The sequence below is a fragment of the Doryrhamphus excisus genome, linkage group LG12, assembly GCF_037039965.1.
Source record: "Doryrhamphus excisus strain RoL-2023G ecotype Guam linkage group LG12, RoL_Dexc_Guam_v1.1, whole genome shotgun sequence".
Classification (NCBI taxonomy): Eukaryota; Metazoa; Chordata; class Actinopteri; order Syngnathiformes; family Syngnathidae; genus Doryrhamphus; species Doryrhamphus excisus.
In genome coordinates this window covers 20,723,138-20,738,482 of record NC_136368.1, presented here as the reverse complement: position 1 = coordinate 20,738,482, position 15,345 = coordinate 20,723,138, and the positions used below count along the sequence as shown (strand labels likewise).

The 15,345-nt window shown below is 40.3% G+C and overlaps 2 protein-coding genes across 6 annotated transcripts in view; one reads left to right on the top strand and one right to left on the bottom strand.

Annotated features, from left to right (window-relative positions):
* Positions 1-4,673: 4,673 nt before the first annotated feature.
* LOC131136193 (immunoglobulin superfamily member 3-like) overlaps positions 4,674-15,345 on the bottom strand; it is a 12,968-nt gene continuing 2,296 nt past the window's right edge. For 2 of the 5 annotated variants that reach the window (XM_078795097.1, XM_078795098.1), the window contains 10 exons: positions 15,062-15,209; positions 11,698-12,063; positions 11,205-11,621; positions 9,638-10,045; positions 8,067-8,429; positions 7,624-7,995; positions 6,259-6,651; positions 5,777-6,187; positions 5,277-5,669; positions 4,674-5,200 (listed from right to left, as the gene is read on the bottom strand). In XM_078795097.1, the coding sequence (XP_078651223.1) occupies positions 5,004-5,200; positions 5,277-5,669; positions 5,777-6,187; positions 6,259-6,651; positions 7,624-7,995; positions 8,067-8,429; positions 9,638-10,045; positions 11,205-11,621; positions 11,698-12,016 (3,273 nt within the window). In that variant the 5' untranslated portion in view covers positions 12,017-12,063; positions 15,062-15,209 and the 3' untranslated portion in view covers positions 4,674-5,003. Of the gene's footprint in view, positions 5,201-5,276; positions 5,670-5,776; positions 6,188-6,258; positions 6,652-7,623; positions 7,996-8,066; positions 8,430-9,637; positions 10,046-11,204; positions 11,622-11,697; positions 12,064-13,434; positions 13,565-15,061; positions 15,313-15,345 lie in introns of those variants that run through there. The other 3 variants (XM_078795099.1, XM_078795095.1, XM_078795096.1) reach the window with 3 other exon arrangements.
* Positions 14,946-15,345, top strand: part of klhl6 (kelch-like family member 6) — a 5,585-nt gene continuing 5,185 nt past the window's right edge. Inside the window, exon 1 of the mRNA XM_058082792.2 lies at positions 14,946-15,331. Within this exon, the coding sequence (XP_057938775.2) occupies positions 15,105-15,331 (227 nt within the window). The 5' untranslated portion in view covers positions 14,946-15,104. The remainder of the gene's footprint in view (positions 15,332-15,345) is intronic.

Below are 15,345 nucleotides of genomic sequence, written 5' to 3'. Positions count from 1 at the left end.
AAGATATTGGGATAGAAAGACCAATACAGAAAGAAAAGAATGACCAATACAGGAAGATATTGGGATAGAAAGACCAATACAGAAAGAAAAGAATGACCAATACAGGAAGATATTGGGATAGAAAGACCAATACAGAAAGACATGGGCAAAGGATGACCAATACAGGATGACATTGGTATACGTAGAATGACCAATACAGGAAGACATTGGGGGGAAAAAAGGGGCCAATTTGGGGGGACGGTACATATTTGTGATAACAGCATGACATTATTTGGCAAGTGGATGACATTTTCTTTTGTCACATCCTCCGTGTAGTGATCTCTACTCTTGGCTATCGCCATCTGCAGCAGATAGCAACGCCTGCACGGGGGACAGAGTGGAAGCGGCTTACTGTTATCAGTCTTGACTGTACATCATGGCATTATTGTACTTGGAGTAGACAAATGTCACTCCAAACCCTGCAGAAAGAACTTATATATATTCGGTATATTTTAGTTGGTCGCTTGATGGGACGACGAGAGAAGCAGCTAGCTCCTTTCAGTCCACAGAAAGACAGGAAAAATAACACAACATGCAAGTTTATTGAACAGGATATGACTTTATATTGCAACACTGAAGTTGTTTTCATTTGGTTGTCAGTTTCATCCAGCAGCTGCCGACGTCTCCGGGGATACAAATCACAATAATAATCCATTCTGGCCAAGAAAGGCCGACTGCTCTAACCAGGTTAGAGACCAGCTGCATGGAGCGTGTTTGTCCAGTCTCCTCCATGAATATTTGCTTTAGGCCACTGATTCTCAAACTGTGGTACAAGTACCACTGGTGGTACGGAAGCGCCATCTAGTGGTACTCAGAAACACTTTAAAAAAAAATAAAAAATATATTGTGAAGTCTGTGCACAAATAATTGTAAATTACACAAAACAATGTATATTTTGCCGGAAAATGCAATATTTTGTTGCAAAAATCACATTGTATACTTTAGCAATTTCCCACCAAAAATTAAATAATGTGTCCAAATAAATTTAATTTTACCACTAAAAAGAAACTACATGCCACTTTAACACTACATTGTACAATATTAATGCTACATTTGACCAGAATTATATCTGGCAAAATTTGTAAACAAAATTCTATAAAAGATACAAAAATATATTTTACAGCCCAATTTGCCGCATTTTACGACAAAAAAATAATATTTAACAAAATTTAAAAAATTTAAAAATTTATTTATTTAAAATGTATTTAAAAAACTAAAAAAGGCATCATGTGTATGTATATATAGGAACAAGAAAATTCTTTGAAAATTCCAAATGTAGTAACAATTTTTTTTTTTTTTAGGAAAAAAGAAAGCAACAAACCTTAATGAATTGCAATGACAAAACAGAAAACAGCATATTTTGCCACAATATTAAATATTTCAAGAGAAATTGTACACAAAAATCTATATTTTGTTACAAAAACATCATATTATCCCACATAAATAACAAATAGCGCTCCTAAATATTCAGTTTATGTCAAAGGACAGCATTCAATTGCATCACAAAATGACAACATTTACTGCAACATTGTAAATATTATAACAAAACGCCATACTATGAAATAAAAATACCAATATTTTGCTATTAATATCTTGATGATATCCCACAAAAACAGCAATTATTAAAAAAAAAAGAAACGACTCATCCAGTATTTGCCTGTCACTTGTGATGTCACCGCGAAACCACACACATTCATTTTGACATTTCTTTGTTTGCGCTGACAGTCATCGCCATGGCAACGCTTCCTCCAGCGAAGTCAGAAACGAGGCTGACTGAAAGAGGGAGCCACTCCACCGCTTTTGTGAAAAGCTGCCATGACTCAAACCAAAATCATCTGTCTGGAGTTACGGCCTCCTCCAGGACTCAGTCGGCGTACTTTCACAGTCAGACATATTTCACCAAAAAATAGGATGGCTTTTTTTTTTTTTTATACGTGGAGGTGAAGACACACTCATCAGACCAGAGATATTCTCTCTGTGGAAGTCATTCCATGCCTACGTCTTTTCCTCAAAAGTGGAAGAAATAAACAGCATCTATTCTAGTCTCGCACACAGATGGGCTATTAAAATTGAATAAGGCTGATGCAGGGCAAAAAAGAGACCACTATGTTTTGCTTTAACTCATTCAACTGCATTAAATGTGAACATCTGCCAGCGCCAAAGTAAATGATCATGTGTGTGTGAGAGGCGAGTATGCGTTTAACTTAACTACAATATGAGTGCTCAACTTTTCACTATTTCACGATACAGTTTTCTATTTAATTCTACATTTTGTTTTGCCTTATTTTCTATTTGCCACATTTTTAAAATACGTGTGAGTGTGTTTGGACCATTTCTAAAAAATTAAAGCGATACAAAAACTGATTTTTTTACATTTCTTGACACATTTTATATTTGGTGACTTTCTAGCCACATTTTGTATTTTGTATGTTTTATATTATTTAGAATAAGTTCTTTTTTAAAATATGTTTTGGATATGCAATGTGGCATTTTTTGGTCATTTTTTTCAATTTGCAAGATATTTTAATTCAATATACTGTAACGTCATTGTCATGTTTTTAATGATATGTAACTCTACATTTTTTTTTGCATGTTTTGTTATTTGGCGCTTTGTTTGCCACACTTTTTCTTTTTGGAATATTTTCATTTTGTCATGTATTTTTTCATTTTTTATTATTTATTTTAAATAATTTTATTTTTTTTATTTAGTTATAATTAGTTATAATAGTTATAATTTATAATTAGTTAATATATAATTAGTCATAATTTTATTATAAAAATATATTCAGCAATTTTGTCACATTTATTTAGCTTTATTTTTATTTGATATATATATATCATTTCTTTATACATATATTTATATATATGTATATGTATATACATATATATATATATGTGTATACATATATATACACACACACACACACATATATATATATATACATATATATTTTATTTCTTTCTGGATTTTCTATTTGGCACTTTTTATTTTGGAACATTTTTAATTATTTATTTAATAATTTTTTAAAAAATAATTACCCAATTTTTTTTTTTACTTTTTGAATTTAGTTATATGAAATATATTCAGCAATTTTGTCACATTTAAGTGGTAAACTGAAATGTTGAATGAATGTTAAAATGTTCTTCTAAAGGATAATAATCCCATAAAGGATTATAGAGTAAATACTTGAAAAAGGATGCAAAGCAAATGAAATGTCCATTAAACGTCCTTTTGCGCTTTCATTTTCATAAATGACCCGCTGTGCCGTGCCACCGTTTGAGGACGTCCTATGAAGTGGCTAAGATTGTGTACCCAAGTGGAAATCCTTCAGGCGGCCATTTAATCTCACGTTTCTTGTTTCATTTCAGATGCATTTCAGAGTGTTGCATAGCATAGCATAGCATAGCATAGCATAGCATAGCATAGCATAGCATAGCATAGCATAGCATAGCATAGCATAGCATAGCATAGCATAGCAGCCATGGGAAGGAAACAACACACACACACACATATGCGGTGTGAAAAAGCACATACAGTAAATGGCAGCTCTTCTCTTCCAAAGTAAACCTCTTTAAGGGGTCATGTGACCCGTGTTGCGGCGCTATCTGCACAAACATGAGTCACGCAACACCTCGCTGCGGCGGCAGACCACACAGTCCTCTCGCGTTCGCACATTTCCTGCTTGACGAGGCGCCTTTTGGTGCGAGGCAACTTTTCATGTTGGACCGCAGCCGCTCGTCCAAACTTGACACACTTTGACCAATCATGTAGGTGTTGGCTTGATGGTCAACGCGCAAACATATTACACTTTTGGTGGACTTTTTACACTTTTTCTCAACTATAAATGTTTTCATATTCTCATGTTAAACCATTTGAGACAAGATGGAGATAATGAGGTTTGTGCATTCCGATGTCAGCCCTGAAAGAAGTTTGGGATGGTTCAAAACGCTTGGTTTCAGAGGGCGTGATAAACCTGGACGTTTGTGATGTCACAGATGAGCCGGACCCTCCCCCAAGCTTGCGTCTGTGTTTACATTATTGTTAACAGCAAGAGTCAGAGGAGCAAGCAGGAAGTAAGAGTTTATCAGTGTCCTAACTGTGTTTATTTTGGCTAAGTCAGGGGTCTCAAACACGCGGCCCGCAGGACACTAGTTTGACGCCCCCGCCTTGATATGAAAGTTTAATGTTAGTTTGATATGGATGCTGTATGGTATCATGTACCCAGAAAAAATGATTACGTTTGATTCATGTTCATGTTAAAGGTTAAATAACTGTTAATAGTTATCCTCCCTATCCGTGTGGAAGTGGTAAGTTTTTGGCTATTTAAGTTGAAAGGAAATAACTCGGAGGCTACCGTTTAGGTCGCTAGCTCTCTAGTTTGCGAGTTAGCATATGTCTCAAGAGGCTGCAGTTGCGCAATATGTTGTAAATAAAAAGAGTATAAATGTGACTATAGTCGTGTTTTGTCATGTCTACAGGGCTCTAATAATGCTTTGTTCATTTTAATCTGAAAAAAATCATTTGTCTACCCACCAACTATATGTGCTTTCTTAAGTTTTTATTATTATTATTATTATATTTATTTATTACTGATTGATTTTCTTTATTCTTGATTTGTTTATTTATTTTTCATCTTATTTTGTGCAGAAAAATAAAATTAAGATATAATAATCGACAGTACAACAACAATTTAACTCCATTGTTTGAAAAAAGTTTTGCCGTGTTTGTTACAAATATTATCGCCAAATTTCCACATTTATTATAAACTATATTTTGCAATATATCCACTATGAGGTGCCAAAAAATTATCACAATTTGTAATATCTTTCCAAATAATACTACACAGTATTCCAAATCTTATGACAGAAATGTTATATTTTACCGCACAGATTATATTTTGATAGACTTAGTTAGCAACGTTAGTTAGCAACAATTCCATTCCAGTCTGCTAGCATCGGACTTCTCAGTCCTCTGTATTGAATTTCGTCTTCAGGTGATGTTGTTCCATCCACAGAGACTCACCTGCCGTCTTCTCCGATGTCTTGGCTCGCTTCAGTTTTAGCGCCAACGCAAGTATGACCAGCGATAAGCAGACCAAAATGGCCACAAGAACCGCGATCCAAATACCCGAACTGTACCCAGAGACGGCGCCCTTCTCCCCTGCCAAAGCGAAGATGATAACAAAAATGCTAAAAACATTGGTTCCGTACTCCCACTTGAAAAACTCAGTACTTACCTTGTGAATAGATGCTAACAATCGAATAGCCGGAATTTTCCACCGCCACCTTCCTCCAGTGGTTTGAGAGAGTGAGAATCCACTCCTCGACCTCGCAGGAATAAAGTCCGGCATGCTGAAGAGTCGGGTTTGACACGGTCAGGTCGAAACGGTCGGGCAAAGCGTGGCTGAATCGCAGTCGCTGCCCCCACCCCGACCTATCGTGTAAGGTGGCGTTGCGGTAACATGTGAAGAGAGGATGGCGTTCGCTTTGGTTCTTCTCCTGCCAAAACCAGGTGACCTGGAACTTGGACTCCGGGCTGGACCGGGTGGCGATGTGACAAGGGATGGGGAAATTCTGCCGTGTGCTGGAGTTCAACTTCAACTCCGTCCTTGTGATGGACAGATTGTTTTCTGGCAAAAGTAATAAGAATGCTAAGAAACTGGATACGGTGGTATATGTAAATATGATGCGATATAAATAAATAAATACGATATACGTATAAATATGATGAACAAACCTGTCATATTTAGAGACAACATAATCGGACCGCCGTCGACTGAAGCCTTCTGCTGCCAGTGACCTTCCTGTCCAAGCTGGTATTGCTCCACCAGACACCGATACGTCCCACTATCTTCCTCATGGACCTTTTGAATGGTTAGACCGAAGGTTCTCGGATTGGGTCTGGATAGCCGGAGCCTCCCCTGCAGGCCGTGGAGGCCTTGGTTCTTTGGATACCGCAACAAGCCGGTGTGATCCAGCTGCAGAAGGGAATTCACCGCCGGAGAACCACGACTGGTGTAGAACCAAGTGATTTTGTAGAAAACGGAAGGACTGGGTGCGTCTGAAATCAGGTCACACTTGAGCTGCACCTCGTCTCCTTCCCTTGCGGTGACCCACTTCCGTGTGGGATCCAAAAGGAGATCATTGACTGAAAAAGGGAAAAATGTCAGCCGATTCGGAGCTAAATAGTGTGAATGCACGCGATGTTGAAGATCTCACCAGGCTCAATGAGTGTCAGGCGTGTGGTTCCGGAGACCGGGGTGAGGTGGTACCATTTGCCGCTAGGATCTTGCAGCCACTCCACGACCTCGCAGATGTAAGTACCTTGGTCTGAGGTCAGAGCATTCCGAATGGTCAACTGGAAACTAGGACCCTTAGTTTGTTGGATGCTGATCCGCTGGCTGTGGACGTCCTCCACCGTGGGTCCAAAGGTTACTGAGGAATCCCGATCGGAGTTTGCAATGGTGATATTTTGGATCTGTTTCTGTAGAATCCAGGTGACGGCATGGCGAGAAGATCCAGAGCGAGACGAATTAACCGAGCACTTTATGCTTATGTCGCTGTTGATCTTTGTTGTCAGTGCAGGACTGGAGGTCAGGGTGAGGTCACTCTCTAGGAGAAGGAAAGATGGTTCCAAAGTGTTAGCCCCGATGGTTGCTATGTCTACCTACAGTCTTCAGGAACATCTCCTGGCCATTTTGAAAGGTGACCACCACCATTAACGCCTAATGAGAGACCCCTGGGGTTATTTTGTTGACAACATACCCAATGCCTACAGGAGTAATTACATTGAAGCATGACTAGCATTTATGGTAATGGTAATTGGTAATGGTAATTTCATTTGAACATGCATCAGATTACAATTGACTGCGTCAGTTCCAAAAGGAGTCCAAAAGGAGTAGGAAGAAGCAAAGCTTATTAAATCCTACCCCTCCATCTGGTACTTTTGCAATCAGTGACTGTTACATTTGTTCACTTCCTGCTTTCCTAATATAGTGTAAGATTTTTTTTAATTAAAAATTTTTTAAATTTATTTTTATTTATTTATTTTGTAATATTTTTATTTTTTTTGAATTTTTTTAAAATATATTTTTATTTGTATTTTTTTTTATTTTGTCACATACCGAAGTAGGAGGTGATATGAGCATCCAATGCCATAATGGAGTGGAGTGATTTCTGATTGAGAACAAATTTTGCTTTGTTCAATATTGAAATATTTCTGCCCACCTTATGTTGTATATTTGTAATATGAGGTTCCCAGCTCATATTTTCATCTATTGTGATCCCCAGAAATGTATTTTCCTTCACCCTTTCAATGTCTACACCGTCTATTTGTATTTGCTGGTGCGTGTCCTTTCTGCTGTTAGCAAACAGCATGATTTTAGTTTTATTTAGGTTCAAGGACAATCTATTATCATCAAACCAGCTTTAAGTCTTTCATGACTTTGGAGTACATCATTGATGTACAAGTTGAACATTTAAGGTATATTCGGGATCTAGGGATTTACACACAGGTTTTCTTCCGGTCACTCACACACCAGCGACTTTGAGAGATGCAAATACGACCGAGGAGTAGTTAGATACCTGGGTTCTGCACCGTGACCGCTGTGGGATTGGATGGCGGCAGCTTCTTGTACACGTTGTTCTGGAAGACGGACACCTGACACTGGTAACTTCCTGCCTCGCTGTGACTGGCGCCGTTGATGAGCAGGAAGTAAATCCTCTCACTGGGTGTGTTCTCAATCCTCAGCTGGTAGCGGTGCTGCTCGCCGGACCAGCTGATCGCACCGTCGGAGTACAGCGTCAGGATGTTGTCTCTGGGCGAGGTGCCGCGTTGCAGGATCCAGGTGAGCGTTACGGGGATACGCGGCCCTTTGACACGACACATCAACTCGACGTTGTCTCCAATAGTCACGATGTTGCTGCGACTGATCAGTCGAACGGACACCAAGGATTCTGCGACACAAAATGATGAGTGTAGTCATGGGAATCAAACTTTCAAGGCATGTTCGTGCTCGCAAACCCACCTGTCGGCGCCACCGTCAGCATGGCCGTCTGTGATTGGCTGTTAGTCTTGTTGTGGCTGTTCCATTCGGACACCACGCACTGGTACGCACCCGAATCAGCGAGCGACACCTCATCCAGCTCCAGGATGAAGACGTCGGCTGCAGGACGCGTCAGTCTTACTTGATTTGTGATCTCCGCCGCCGTCTCCATGACGCCTTCCTGACTTAGACTGGCGACGCTGGTGAACGCGGCCGTCGACGTTAGTTTGCGCTGCCAGGCGACGGAGAGATGACTTTTGACCCCGTGAACTGTGCAGTTTAGCGTCATCTTGCCGCCTTCGTTGACGTGTACGCTGTTTTGCATTTCAACCGAGAGTCCACTGGCTGGGATTTGGAAAGAAAGACGGTCAATCCATCATAATGGACAGCAATATCATATTTCAAACTAAAGCAAAAACATGAACAACGTTTTGCAATTTCATTTTATACACCGGAAGTAGTTGTCCATGTGGACTTGGTGCAGGCAATCAAATGTAGATGAAGACGGAGGATGACCGACTAAGAATAAACATAATAAGAATAAACATAATGGAAAGTTGGGCTGGAAAGTTGAGACCCTAGTTCGATTCCACCCTCGGCCATCTCTGTGTGGAGTTTGCATGTTCTCCCCTCTCTAATGTTCTAACATTATTAGAGACCTCTTGACATGAAATAACACCCCTATAGTCACTTTTATACACATTTATAGTAAACATAACAGAAAATAATACATATAAGGCATAAACAATTAAGACATAAATAATATTTACATTTTTTGGAATGTTTATGTTCGGTTCCTCCCACATTCCAAAAACATGCAAGGTTAATTAGCGACTCCAAATTGTCCATAGGTATGAATGTGAGTGTGAATGGTTGTTTGTCTATATGTGCCCTGTGATTGGCTGGCCACCAGTCCAGGGTGTACCCTGCCTCTCGCCCCAAGACAGCTGGGATAGGCTCCAGCACCCCCGCCACCCTCATGAGGATAAGCGGTAGAAAATGAATGAGTGAATGAATGAACATTATTAGAGACCTCTCTACATGAAATAACACCCCTATAGTCACTTTTACACACATTTATAGTAAACATAACAGAAAATAATACATATAAGGCATAAACAATTAAGACATAAATAATATTTAAATTTTTTGGAATGTTTATGTTCGGTTCATCCCACATTCCAAAAACATGCTAGGTTAATTGGCGACTCCAAATTTTCCATAGGTATGAATGTGAGTGTGAATGGTTGTTTGTCTATATGTGCCCTGTGATTGGCTGGCCACCAGTCCAAGGTGTACCCCGTCTCTCGCCCCAAGACAGCTGGGATAGGCTCCAGCACCCCCCGCCACCCTTGCGAGGATAAGCGGTAGAAAATGAATGAATGAATGAACATTATTAGAGACCTCTCGACGTGAAATAACACCCCTATAGTCACTTTTACACACATTTATAGTAAACATAACAGAAAATAATACATATAAGGCATGTTTGGTGTGCACGTGACATGCTGGGGTACTTGTTGACATACCTGGGACTGAAAGGTTAAACTGACCTGGAGCAGATACGCTAACTAGCTGAACGCCGGAGTCTTGGGCAGCTCCTTGCACAAAGGCGCCATGCTGGCCTCTTTCTTGGGGCCACGCTCTGCAGATGTACCCTCCCTGGTCGTCAGCGGTAACGGACTGCAATACCAGACGGTATTCTCTGTCCCCGATCCTGCTGGCCCTGAGCTCTCCTTGTTTCTCTCGTTGACTGTAATCAGATTTCACAGACAGAACCCCCGTGGGACCGATTCGGGCCAGCTCGACCCCAGCCTGGAGCCAAGCTACAGAGAAAAACTTTTCCTCTAGCTTCTGCGTGTCGACGCTGCAGGTTAGGAGGAGCTTCTGCCCTTCTTGCAGAGATGTTTGCTGCACTGACAATCTCACCACCACAGACGTCCCGTCTGGCACCAAGTCTGCTGAGGCACACAAAAAAAAAAAAGAAATCAGTTGATAGAGAGACAAACAACAAACCACACATCCTGTCAAGAAGCCACTGTGAAGAGGAAGTGCATCAAGCAGGTCCGACTCGACTATCTTTTTGGATCAATGGATCAATTAGGCTGATCTGGTTGGGTTCCAAAACATTGGCATCTTTGCAATGTTCATTCATTCATTCATTCATTCAATCATTTTCTACTGCTTATCCTCACGAGGGGTGCTGGAGCCTATAGACAAACAACCATTCACACTCACATTCATACCTATGGACAATTTGGAGTGGCTAATTAACCTAGCATGTTTTTGGAATGTGGGAGGAAACCGGAGTACCCGGAGAAAACCCACGCATGCACGGGGAGAACATGCAAACTCCACACAGAGATGGCCGAGGGTGGAATCGAACCCGGGTCTCCTAGCTGTGAGGTCTGCACGCTAACCACTCGACCGCCGTGCAGCCGAGAACCCGTTCATTGCCTTCTAAATAAATTTTTTAACATGATTCGAGTCCTCTAGACCTTAAATATTCTGTTATGTTTACTATAAATGTGTGTAAAAGTGACTATAGGGGTGTTATTTCATGTCTGGAGGTCTCTAATGATGTTCATTCATTCATTCATTTTCTACCACTTATCCTCACGAGGGTGGCGGGGGTGCTGGAGCCTATCCCAGCTGTCTTGGGGCGAGAGGCGGGGTACACCCTGGACTGGTGGCCAGCCAATCACAGGGCACATATAGACAAACAACCATTCACACTCACAAAAACCATGCATGCACGGGGAGAACATGCAAACTCCCCACAGAGATGGCCGAAGGTGGAATTGAACCCTTGTCTCCTCGCTGTGAGGTCTGAGCGCTAACCACTCGACCACCGTGCAGCCATCTTTGCCATATTAAAGATGCCAATGTTTGAGGCCATCCAATGCATGGACCTGCTTTGCTTGCCATGACTCTACTCACTATCGAGTCCAGTCCAGTCCACCAGGAACCTTTATTTATGATGCCATCAAAATTCATCTTCGACTTCAAAGGCAACCATGTCAGCGCCTCTTCTCTCCAAAATGAGGTAGATGATTGAATTCTGTCATGCTTACCAGGCACCGTGCTAACCAGGCTAACATGTACTGTAGCTTCCCTGACCTTTTCCTTGAACATCCAGTGACACCTCCCTTGTAGTCATCTGTGTGAGCGAGTACCAGGAGAGGTCAGGATCCTGGATCCACTCTTGGGCCTGGCAGTAGACCCGGCCTCGGTCTGCCACCTCCAGCCGATCCATCGTCAGCCTGTAAGCGGCCTCGCCAAGTTTATCCAACCTGATGAGTCCGGCTTGGTAGCGCCCTTGGAACTCGTGGCCGGATCTTAACGTGAAGTCTCTCTCCAGGGACATGATGAGCCGCGCGTTGTCCTCGCCGTCCTTGTGGAGATACCAGGCTACGGACAGATGGGTGTGCTGGATGGTGTTGCTGGAGGCTTGGCATGTTAGAGCGAGAGATTCACCCTCGTTAAAACTCAGCGAGGTGGAGTCAGGTGATGAAACACTCAAGGAGTTGTCAATCACTGCAGAAACATGACAGCATTAGAAAAAATAGCAAATTATAAACCAGTAAAAGAACATAAGAACATATGAAGATACCTTTAACAAGAGCTGCTGCACTGTACGTTCCACTGTAAATCTTTTCTGAGTTGATGACAGCACATTCGTACTCCCCTTCGTCGTCTTTCCGAAGACTTTGTATCTCAAAGAGGACGGAGTTGGGCGACACGCGCGTCACGGTGATGTCGTCACCTCTCATACGGTACATGTTGTAGCCAAAGTCTGGGTCTGTGGTACTGATGATGTTGAGGACTTTGGTCTTGGCAGGCTTGGTCACACGGAATTCAAACTCCTTTTGAGAGTTGACGTCGATGAAGCCGCTCACGTTGCAGGAGATGGAGAGACGGGAGCCCGCCATGCGATACAGAGGACCGGCCTGGACCTCAGTCAGGACGCGGGCATCTCCTAGAGAGTCCAGGACATGACAGACGGTCGGCCTTTGTGTTGATATGTTCTGCTTCTATGCTGTTGCTATGGCTACCTACATTTTTCACCCTCTGTCCATCCCCCGGGGTTCTACAACCCGATTTGGCACTGGGTGTCTATCTCTAGTCCCCAGCTTCTCCAATCAGATCCCACCACTTGATCCCTGCTACTCCTGCACCTGATGCTTATCTGGCCCATCCGGTACTACACAAACGGGCCAGGAAGTAAACACTCTCACTATCTGATGATACATCTCGTGTCGTTCTCTCTACTTACCCAACCCCAATCCTCATGGAGGTTTACGAGGTTCGGAGGTGAGAATGGAGATGGTAATGGTAATGGTAATGGTAATGGTAATGGTAATGGTAATGGTAATGGTAATGGTTTCATTTCATTTGAACATGCATCAGATTACAATTGAATGCATCCCATAATCAGTTCCCAGTTCCACATGTCCAAAAGGAGTAGGAAGAAGCAAAGCTTATTAGATCCTACCCCTCCATCTGGTACTTTTACAACCAGTAACTGTTAAATTTGTTCACTTCCTGCTTTCCTAATACAGTTTTTAATTTTTAATTTTTAATTTTTAATTTTTAATTTTTAATTTTTAATTTTTAATTTTTAATTTTTAATTTTTAATTTTTAATTTTTAATAGCAATTAATTATTAATTAATTAATTTATTTATAATTATATATTTTTTATTTTTTGTCGTGTCGATAGCACATCATGACTGGTTCAAAACTCTTTATCCTTGTATTTAGCAAATGTATTTTATTTTTTAATTTATTTTATTAAATTTTACACACAAAAAAATTAGTTTTTAATTTAAAAAAAAAAATGTTTTATTTTGTTTCCCGTACCAAAATAGGAGGTGATATGACCAAGACCAAGAGCCTGTTTTATTGACAGGCCAACCAAAATGTAAATCAGGGTAATTTATTGCTGCGCCTTACCACACGTACACGTACATACCTTACCATATTACGCTATATTAAAAGGACATAGAGATGGGTCAAGTAGCTTCAAGCTCAAGTGTTTGCTAGTTGGCCAGGAGCCAACCTTCAATTGTACGTTTCGGTTGAAGTCGGACCTTCTGGACCGGCTTAATGACGCTAACCAAGGTTCTACTGAGTTTTCTACTAAATTCCATTTGTTCCTATGGGAAAAAACAATTCCAGACTCCTTACCATGTTGCAGTGGTGTCTGATAATCATATACAATATTTTGGTTGCCTTATTAAACTTAGCAAACTACAACCACAACAACAAACAAATAAAATGAATACAAATACAATTAAATGATCAATTGAGACAAGTTTTAAAGTGCAGGAATGAATTGTAAGTCCTACCACAGTGCAAACCATAGCCCACGCAGAACAGCAAACAAGTCCAAAAGTGTGAAAGGAGGCGCAGCATCCTGAATCTGCTTGTCAAGTGCGCCACTCTGCCTTGGTGAATATATACAGTACACACACACACACACATATATATATATGTAGTATATACACAGTATGTATATGTGCTGTGTATTTGTGAGCGTGTGTGCTTAATGTGACATGTAATCAAAGCGGCTTGTGCTGCCACCACAGGAACAGGAAGTGTGAAAAATGTCCTACATGCACACACACACACACACACACACACAACAATGTGTCATTGCATTGCGTTGTTGTCTGTTGTTGTCATTTCATAAAAAGATTTAACATGGATGACTAGATAGGTGATGCCCCCCAAAAAACAAATATACCAATGATGTGGTGGTAAATGTCAATTCTATATATAAAGTATTTTCATGATTGTTTCCATAATCAGGATTAACGGCTCATCAAAATGACTGCGGAAGGTCAAAGTTTGACCTTTTCTGCGACTGTAAAACGTGAAACCTTTCGAATGTGGAGGTTTGAATGTGCGATACAACACCGCCGTCTAGTGGAAGAAGAGGGTAAATGCAATAAAATGGAGTCAATATAAATATCAGCATTGAGAAATATGTGTTAATAGGTGATGATTTAATTAGTTTAAATAGTTGGGATTCCTATATAATTAAAAAGGACAGTGCGGGTCATCGTTTGTTTGTACTTTTGAAGGATTTAAAAAGTGAAGCTATGTATAATTAAATATATATACTATTTATAGCAATAGCTAATATATATGTATGTATTATAAATATAATTCATACTTATTAAATCCAGACTATGAATATATAAAATACATTACATATATTCAATTCACCAGAGTCCTGAATTAATTATTACAGTGAAATTATAAAATCTAAATAGTTTTTAAATCCTACCATTAGTATTCTTTGTGTTCATAAAGTATCATGAAACTACTTTCAAATGCAGTATATATATATATATTTATATGCGTAGTGTAATTCAGAGACAGAAAGCAATATTTAAGTGAAAGTAATCACTTTATAGTATTTTTTTTTATATTTCAACGCTAAGTAAATGTATATCATTATATGCTTTTAGTTATTTTGCATTATTATTATAAAATGTTAATGATGTATTATTTTCCTAGACAATTTTATAATTTTAAATATTTTATTAAGTGATTATTAAATAAATAAAAATAAATATAAAATATAATAAAATATTAAATAATTAAGTAATTATAGAAGTATCCTGTCCAGCACTGATGATTGTATTAATGAATTGTATTATTATCTACTCGTTTTTACATCAGCCATGCTGTTTATGAGTATTAAACAACCTATGAATATGAAAACAACAGCAATTTATTTTACGGTTAACGGTTGTATTGTACAGGTGTACCCGATGCTGAGCGTGCTAAAAAGAGGAGTTTCGGTGCGTGTCGGAAGAGGAAGTGTCTAAAAAGAAATGTTGCAACGTGTACGTTGGAGACAGAACAGGAATAGGAAGTATGCAAGAAAGGAACGCACATCAACAAAACTTGTGAGCGTAAAAACCGCAGGGGTTTTCGATTTTGTGCATTTGTGCAGGTGCTCACCGAGAGAAGTGGTGTGAAGGAGTTCCAAGAAGAGCCGGTTAAGATGAGCGAGTCGCTAGAAAGGACGACAGAGGGCCCCTTGTCGGATGATCCGGGCGCTGAGAGGAGCAGCGAGTACCGCTGGGAGGATGGAGGTCTGCCCTTGGAGCTGCAGAGAGGGATGGAGAACTTACGAGTCAACCAGGAACTGACTGATGTGACCGTGTGTGTTCAAGGACACCAATTCCCTTGCCACAGGGCCGTCCTCGCCGCTGCCAGTCAATACTTCAGGTACAAAAAAAAGA